At 31.1% G+C, this 9,945-nt stretch overlaps 1 protein-coding gene across 1 annotated transcript; it reads right to left on the reverse strand.

The window, feature by feature from the left end:
* Window positions 1–329: 329 nt before the first annotated feature.
* On the reverse strand, window positions 330–9,264 carry LOC124543829 (juvenile hormone-binding protein-like). Its single transcript, XM_047122150.1, has 5 exons — window positions 9,109–9,264; window positions 7,051–7,279; window positions 6,072–6,196; window positions 1,888–2,040; window positions 330–640 (listed from the first exon to the last, which is right to left on the reverse strand). Exons 1-5 carry the CDS (start codon window positions 9,164–9,166, stop codon window positions 477–479), a joined length of 729 nt encoding a protein of 242 aa, XP_046978106.1. The 5' UTR covers window positions 9,167–9,264; the 3' UTR covers window positions 330–476.
* Between the last annotated feature and the right edge of the window lie 681 nt (window positions 9,265–9,945).

A 9,945-nucleotide genomic window follows, 5' to 3' on the forward strand; every position in this document is an offset into this window, starting at 1 on the left:
GATTTGTATGATGAATTTGTATAATCGCAATGTTAATATTTCTTGTGTTAATAAAGCTCACAGTTTAATGTGTTAGTAAAACTGTAAAATAGGCTGGAAATGTTCATTGCTTATCAAAGGCTTCCTTTTAAGTTTTTATAATATTTGTGGCATGGAATTTTATCAGACATAAGCATGGTTTACGTGTGATGTTTCCTTCACCAGCGGCAAGTAAATTATAAACACAAGTTTAGTTCATAATATGTGATGTTCTATCGGGTTTGAATCCGACTTCCGTTACGACGAACATGTTCTATAATCATCGAAGAAATAAAAGCTGTTTTTGAAAATAAAATTGGAAATGATTAATTTATTTGTTAGAACTTAAGTATTTTCTTTATTTATAAAAGTATTTATCTCTTGAATCTCTTTATTGCGTAGACTGTTTAGTTATAGATCGTATTTGTAATGAAAACATTAATGTCAAATATTTTCAATTAAACTCCCTTTAAAAATGCACTTTTGGGAAGAATCTTCGCAGCTGCTCGGATGTTGTGAACGACAGTTACATACGCGTGCTCCACCATTTTACAGAAAACATTCTGTTGGATTTCTTTTCGTCTTGCGTTGTATCTCTGTTTTCTTTCCTTAAGATCTTTATCTGTGAAATAAATAGATTGATACAGTTTTATTCATCAATTATGCAATTCATTATTCATCATTACTTGGTGGTAGGGCTTTGTGCAAGCCCGTCTGGGTAGGTACCACCCACTCATCAGTTATTCTCTACCGCCAAATAACAGTACTCAGTATTGTTGTGTTCCGGTCTGAAGGGTGAGTGAGCCCACTGGCTTACACTTAACTACAGGCACAAGGGACATAACATCTTAGTTCCCAAGGTTGGTGGCACATTGACGATGTAAGGAATATTTAATATTTCTTACAGCGTCATTGTCTATAGGTGATGGTGACCACTTACGATCAGGTGGCACGTATGCTCGTCCGCAAAACTAGACCATAGAAAATTTTCAATTAAATCAATTATCATAATTGCAATAAGAAAAAATTACATGAACATTTAATAGAGCTAGCAAAGCACAATAAATGTTTGCGCAAATTTCTGAGAATAAGTAAAATTAGTATTGTGTTCGCTAACTAATTTCGACCATTAAAAAAATGAGTAAAATATTTAAATGAATTTTTATATTTCGAACATTTATACCCTTATTTTTTTAAGTATATAATATCACTAAAGCTCTTTATCAGATATAAAAGAAAAAAAAAGCGTTTGACAAACAAAGGAGAGAAAGGTGCTGAACTGTTTTGTTTTGCCTTTTTATTTATGGATTTTCTCGCGCTTATAAAAATTACAGCATAATATTTAACCATTTATGAAAAGTTGCTTTTTTTGCTTTCAACATTTTATAAGGAAATTCATAAACTTTTATTTATTAATTGCTACTAAGATTATATATGTGATAAGTTTAATCTATTAATGTAGATATTATATATATTTGTTTCGGTAAAAAAATACTTAGGCAAATATCACATAATAGATATGAGTAAAAAAAAATATGGATTAATTTTTTAAATATTATTTTATAGATAATAATAAAAAGTCTCTAAGCCAATTTTTTAAATCAATTGATAATATTTTTTCATTGCATCAACATTGTACTTAGTTATGTGTTTTAATCAATCAATGGAAACTTTTATGGCCAATGACATGTTATTTATGAAATTAATTACATACTTGGTTTATGTACATAAAAATAATTAAATAAAATGTTAATTATACATCAATTATTTCAACTATGTGTGTATTATTTGAAATTAATCAATATAAACTACATAATTCCATGTTACTTTATGTTTTATTAATAAAAACGTTTGTTATAGCATTCTTACCGTCTTCCAACGCTCGGCTTAGTTCCGGACTTAGAATTACTTCTGGTTCATTCACAGCTTGGCATGTCAGCGTTTCTGGACCGACTTCGTAATGCTCCACACCTTTGTCATCGACCTTAAAATCGTAACCATAGGTCGCTGTACCCAAGGCCGCTGTAATAGAATTTATTTCAATTAAATTTTGATATTTATATTAAAATCATATACTAATCATTACTTAGTTTGAACCGAAGTCGCTTTCTGCCTCTGAGCTGTCTGTCTGTATGTATGCTTAGATCTTTAAATACCCAATGGATTTTGATGCATTTTTTTTTATAAACAGAGCAATTTCAGAGAAAGGTTTTTGAATATAATACATAGACAAAACAGTAAAGAAATAATGATGATTTTAGAAGTTTCTAATGTTATATCGTAAATAATAAAATTCTGTAGTATATTTAGTATCAGTATTGCACTGCAAGCCGGGAATGGTCGGTCTGTCGTACAAATATTCTATTGAAGTGTTAATATTGAATTTGTATTCATTATTTCACAGCTAATTTCAAGTATTAAGGGTTAGCGAAACATGTAAGTTAGTACATTTAAGGCGACTTTTTTTGGTTATAATAGATAAATACACTCGCTAATACAGACACATAAAACAACAAAACAATACGAGTATTGCTGGTTCATAAAGTAATATATGATGAGCAGGTGATAAAAACATATCCAAGAAGGCTCGTAAACATCCTTACTATCAATTTTATATTGAGAAAATTTGGTTAGTCTGTAATATTGAAGGGTAGAATTTAAAAATGCATATAAATAAAAACTTAAAGAAATGAGATATTTAACTAGAGACCGTTTTAATTTAAGTTAACCACACAACTTGCTTTTAGAGAAATGGGGAATCCTTACTGAGGACAGGAGACTAATCGTCAGCCTCCGGATTGGACAGGGTTAGCCACAAATAGTTTATCTCAAATAATAAACATTTGCAAGATTTTCTTATTTCAATGTATATTTTTTTTGAACAGTCAGAGTAAGAAAATCTTCGTCAGTTTTCAAATTCATTCCCTTATCAAGTCTTAAACTCTTAGTACCTTTCGAATCTAAACATCAAATCATTGCGACGCAATATGTCATTCTCGATCGGTAAAGCAGGTTATCGCTCATACTGAGCACACGAAAATAGATCTTAAGGTGACGAACCTAGTCCTACCATCAAGTAAAAACAGTATCTTGTAGGGATGTTCATTTCTGCTGAACTAATGTTGCTCAACGTTTTTCCAGGAAGACGGTGATACAGATTTTCCTAATAGTCTAGTTTACTCGACAAAGTCCTATTGAAGTGAAGTATTGGAGGTTTCTTCTGGACGAGCACATCGGTTAAGATTTACGTTACGTAGCCACTGAGCCATTATAACTCATATAAGATATACATAAATTGAAAAAGAAAATATCTGGGTTGTTCTCGTTTTTTCGAGGATCCTAATTTGATGTCGTTCAACTGTATGATGAGCAGTTACCAGTTGTGGAAGTTAATACACATGTTTACAAGGACCATTCGGTCCAAAATTGTTAGTTAGTTGTTACCCTTAGTCTAGCCGTCAGTTAAACTGGATAGCTAGTGTAACATAATATATTATACAAGCGATTATATTGTCTAGGGTACCTTTATATTGACGACTTCATATACGCTGGTTAGAGAAGCGCTTGAAATAATTCGATTGAGAACTGTGTTCGATTTCATTGTTACGGGTAGTTTACTGTCGATATTGTGACGTCATTTGTAGATACCAAGAAAATAACGACTCATGTTTACCGTGGAAAGAATGGTAACTGACAAGTCACCATTAGATAAGATATCTATGCTATTATTTTTTTTGTTCTGATATCGCCCTTAAAAAGTGTCTGGTAACGGTGACGAAATCGAGAAAGACTGTTCGGTTAGACGACATGATATCGAATTTTGCATATTTAGAAAAAAAAAAGTGAAAATACCTAATCGTCATAAAAAAATACTAACAAAGTAAAGTAAAGTAACATCCTGTACATTTCCCACTGCTGAGATAAGGCCTCTTCCATTAAGGAGAGGGTTTGGAACATATTCCACCACGCTGTTCCAATGCTGGTTGATGGAATGCACATGTGGCAGAATTTCGATGAAATTAGATACATGCACGTTTCCTCACGATGTTTTCCTTCACCGCCGAGCACGAGATGAATAATAAGCACAAATATATAGTGGTGCTTGCCTGGGTTTGAACCCGCAATCATCGGTTAAGATGCACGCGTTCTAACCACTGGGCCATCTCAGCATACCATAAAATAATAAAAGGAAATATTCGCCGTTAGAAAATTTTCCTATGTTATTTATGTTTCAGAATACTCGCACTAAAAGCACTTTGTAAATATTGCAAATAAAATTGGAAATCATCATTTTGGCTACAACGCTTGGCATACTGTTAACCACATGCATTGACAAATAACTAAATCAAAGTACTTAGCTTTATTTATCATTCACTATATTTTGATAATCCGCATTCATTTGTCATTTACTAATTATAAATACCAATTAAAACACACTAATTTATGAATTCGTTTGATTACAGTGAGTCTAAAATAATATAATGCGATTAAATAACGTTAATGATATGTACATATTTCTGATGTATTTGAAGTTGATAAAGTTTATTTGATAAAATTATATATATAATTTCTTCGTCGTGAGGATAATAGTAAGAATAGAATTCTGCATTATTTACTGTAGAACATGCTGTGTGTGCTGTGCTCTGTTATAGAGAGTTTCTCGGATTCGCTTATTAATACTGTGTTTAGGCTATAATACAAAATTTCTTATTTATAACTTAGCTATTGAACAGACAGTGGTAAGCAATTTTATTTTATACTATGTAATGATACCTAACACCTATTATACAAATTATACGAGGGCGAACCATTAAGTGAAAACAACAACAACAGCAGCCTGTAAATTTCCCACTGCGAGGCTAAGGCTAATGGGAGAGCCCTTTGAGGAAAAGGTTTGGAACATATTCCACTATAACAACAGTATACATCCAATGCAGGTTGATGAAATACACATGTGGCAGAATTTCGATAAATTTAGACACATGCACGTTTCCTCACGATGTTTTGTTTCACCGCCGAGCACGAGATGAATTACAAACCCAAATTAAGCACATGAATATTCGGGGGTACCTGTCTGGGATTGAACCTGCGATCATCGGTTAAGATGGACTCGATCTAACCACTGGGGCATCTCGGCTCTACAGTGGGTGAAAACTTGTTATGAATAAGGAAGCGATATAAGCTTGACGTTTGGGCATTTGTTTCGTCATGCGGAGAAAATGATTTCGCGGCATTTTTGTTCTTAGCCGGGCATTGAGTTCACGCTGTTCACCTTCATCGAATAAATCCGTTTTTAGTGTCGTTTTTCTTAGCAAATTCGTCACATACCTTTTGCAGATAAGAAAAACGTGTAGCGTTCAAGACGTAATAATATATCATTATTTTTAGCTTTTTGCCAGCAAAGCTGTGACGTATGTATGTGTGACTTATATTGTATACATGTGTGAGTGTACAGAGTACATTGTACAAGTTACACATACAGTTATAATGTTAATGTCTTCTAGATTTTTTTTCCAATTAAACTATGTTAATTAATTGTCTTTACATGAAGGTGGTCCAGATTTTGATCAGACAGTACCTCCCCTATTTATCCGTTTACTTAGCACTGATATCAACATTAATTAAATAAGCGAGCCAGTGTATTTATGACCATAGTGGATTCAAATCTTAAAATTCTATAGAAGTTGTTTTTATTTGTTACAATGCGTGTAAAAGTGTAATCAAGAATACCCGATAAATAGTAACCGATGGTTACGAGTTCGAAGCCAGACAATCACCACTGAATTTTTTGTGCTTAATTTGTGTATATAATTGGCGGCAAAATACCACGAGGAAATCTGTATGTGTTACTTTATTTTATCCCACCAAGCCGCTTCAAAGAAGCGTTGTGGTGGCTTAGTTGTACTACATTTTGAGGATATTTCTTAACAGCGTCTGTGGCTAAAATTGAGCACTTAACATTTGTTGGTCACTTCTTTGTCTGCATTTCTAAAATAATGATAAGAAAATCTCTGAATGCAATATTGGCTATCTTATATTCACTTATTACTTACTTCCTTTTATAGTGTAAGCACCATTGAATGATTTTGATGCTTTGCTCAATTCGATTGTGACGTCTCCGACTATGACCAAGTCCGCTCGAGTTTGTAACACAACAGATTTATCCTTTGTATTCATCCTGTGAAAATGAAATAACATTATATAAATAGAATACACAATAGCAAATTGTATTCTTTAGATTAAATTACACGCACAGGACCGTAACAACTTAAGCGCCTTTGTCAGCTGTATGACTCTCGAGAGTTATACTGTCCTTTTAAAACCACGTAGTATTTTCTTTTAGACTTTACTACTAAGTTCTTGTAAGTGTATCTCTATATATATCGTAATATATGTTTACAATAATAATATACGATTAAAAAAATTCACGTGTTAGTTCCAATTATTGGAGGCCCATTTTAAAAATCTATTCAGCTGACAAATATTTTATTTTGCAAATATAATATACGTTTATAGTAAATCATTACACGAATGCAAGTAAGAAATTTTTTATCGTGTAATTTATAAAAATAAATATGATCTCAAAAAACTTAACTTACAAAATGGAAATAGTCTAACAACTTAGATATAGCATCGGAAAATGTAAAGAAACCGTTTACTACCGATTCACACAATCAATAGAAATAGCTATCTATCGCGCCAATCGACGCTATTCGTCGCTATAGATTCTCGCATCATTTCAACCATGACGACGTGTTAAATTGACGAATATATTAGGTCATATGATATTACAACTTATTATGTTTGAGTAAAGATCATATTCACGTAAGAAACAAATATTGCTAATTTGGGATAGCGTAGGTTTTTTCGAATTTTGCCGATGCTACATCTATGTTGTGTTGTACTATACCTAATTATTAAATAGTTGTTTGTAAAACAATATTATTTTAATTTAATAAGAAGGCCATAAATTTTCGTAAATTAGCCGTCGATAAGTTTTCACCAAATATTAAGTTACCCAAAAAATCATACTTGAAATCGGAGAATTTCTGGTTTTTCAGTCCCGTTATTGTTAGATTCTTGTAGTGTAGTATCGTTTCTGCTTTATCGCTGAGTTTTATATCGAGGCTTGGCACGAACAAGGGATCTATGGGTTTTATGTCGTACTCCGGTATGCCTTTGCATGTTTTTTCCAAGAACTGCTGTGTTGTTTTGCTGAGACAATCCGTGTCGTCCATTTCGCAAGCTATAAGCAGTGAACCTGTGAACAATAGAGGGAATTATGTATAGCTTCCCTTGGTGGTACTTGGACGAAATTTCACTTAACACAACACACAACACAACTATATATAAATAAATACATACTACCTTCAAACAGCAATATTTGGTACTGTAATGGTTTGTTTGAGTGATGAATGAACCAGCGTAAATAAAGGCACAGGGGTCATACGTAATTTAAGAGATGGTTAAAATTCTTTTAGTCAATGTCTGTGAGTGATGACGCACATTGGGTAGACTATGTGTTTTTATTTCTGGTAAATTAGTAGTAACTAGTTTTAGTTCATATTTTTATATAATTAAGTTTTTAATGTTATTAATTCTTATGTTATTAAAACTTAATTTTGACAATTTAGGAAAATATGTAATTATAAAACTTTTGTCTCATAAGAACATTTTATTTCAGGCAATCGTGTCTGAAACCTTGTCGTGAGTAAAATACCCACAACTTTCTTTTGTTATATGAACCTCCTTTTGATCCTCTACAGTCCTAATTAAACATATTTTAATTACATTTTGAATGAAGTCGCAACTTACCAAATACAGTTACAATGAGTATGATTATCATATTTTGAATAATGTTAAAAAAAAAGAATACGGGACAACATCGTTATCGAATTCCGTTGTCAAAGGTTGAATTACTTGCAAATTACGGTATTTTCGTTAGATAAATTATACAGTTAATAAGACTATAGTAGACACTTCAAAAATAGCAGGATAAATTACATACATATATAATTGTATTTAACTAATGTGATTGTATTTTTAAATGTTGAGAAAGAGTAACTACTGAATTTCTTGCCAGTTCTTCTCGGTCGAATCTACTTTCCGAATCGGTGGTAGCTTCACTTAATTGTTAAATGACGATTCAAAAGTGCTTGTAAAAGCCCACTTGAATAAAGTTTATTTTGATTTTGAAAATAGAATTAGGATAAATTTTTATATTTGTCTTGATTGAAATATTTAAAAAATGTTTGTGGTAGGCGTTTAAATAATATATAAACATAATTATACTATTAATAACTCGACGTATGTCTATCATAGCATTGAGGACAAACCTCAGTGGTTTTATAATGCTATTAATAAATAGTTGTAAAATAATATAATGATATAAATATTTCTATACACTAAAGATATGTTTTTACATTGATCAGTATAAGAACCGATGAAAAAAACTCGTCCTTTATATTAATAACATATTAAAAAATTATTAGTGTCTTCATAAAATCGGAAGCATTGTACTTAAATTACATGAAGAAACTAAGCGTTTGTTATTTAATATTAATAATCGTCCAAAATTACTTCGAGGATTAATTAGAAGACTATCAAGTCAATACACGTACTAACCAATATTTTAAAAGATATCTCACCTTATCATTAAATAAAGTAATTAAAAACGATTCACTTTATAATACAGATTATATCACTATCAAATAATTTAGGTTGCAAAAATGCCTTTATTTATTTGGAAACTAAACTTAGATACTAACAATACCTAGACTGACGTACCTACATCAAATTAGTGTGACAAAGCATGATACAGGCTTTAGGCTAATTTGTTATTCAAATAAAAGTTACTTAAAGAACTTTCTCTGTTAAAAAGAAGAGCAAATAATTAAATAAGTAATGTATTTTTTAAATTAACTACAATAAACAATATCATTAATTTTTCTATTCGTACGATTTAATAAAGATAAAAATGAACTAAAATTGTTATTTAAATTATATAAGAGTTATAGGTTTACGTGTGTTTATTCATATAAGTTAATATAATGTATTGGTTATTAAATGTATCTAAAATGTAACTCTTACCTCCATCACAAAGCACACTGGTAGCGAAAAAAAGTATCAATACATATGAAAACACCATAATGTTCGTTCAAACCAAATAAGCGACTGATAGCGTACAACAAACGTATCCGTATGTCCACGACAACTTTATATACATAACGATTGTGTCAGTGCAAATATCGTTATAAAGAAAATAACTCCGATACATAGGTCAGATATTATCACCAACACATGACCGGCGGATATATGGTAAATATCGGGAATAAACATTAATAAGCAACTTTCGATTGCTTTGTATCTAACAGACCTATAAAGGTTGCTTAGTATTAAAAAAACACTCAATCAATTTATCTCTTTCTAACATCATGGATGGCCATTTGAAAGAATAAGACAGCATTGTTTGCAAAACCCTTAAGAAATATTTATTAGTGAAGCTGTATTGTTTTGAAATTGACCTTTAAAATCTATTATAAGTTAAATTGTTTGTTTTATTTAGGAGTATAAGTTTACTTATTGTTGTTTAAAATTGTTTTGAATGGAATCGTTTGAATTGTAATGATACCTCATATTGCGATAAATGTTTGCCCTTAAGATACGTAACGTTAAATTAAAAATAAACAAAATATTTATAGTACGCCAACAGATTATTTAAAGAAGAATATATGTAATGTAATTGTCCTAATAATTATTAATAACAATGATATACTACACATATCAGAAATCTTTGCACGGTGATATTTAAAAAAAAAACACTGGTACTGTGGAAAAAAGATTAGTACGGTTAATTAGTGTTTAAATATCGATTTAATGTTATATTTTTTAAATAAAACAAGGTATCGTTTTTAGCTGTGACGATAC

Source organism: Vanessa cardui, chromosome 3 (assembly GCF_905220365.1).
Source record: "Vanessa cardui chromosome 3, ilVanCard2.1, whole genome shotgun sequence".
Lineage (NCBI taxonomy): Eukaryota > Metazoa > Arthropoda > Insecta > Lepidoptera > Nymphalidae > Vanessa > Vanessa cardui.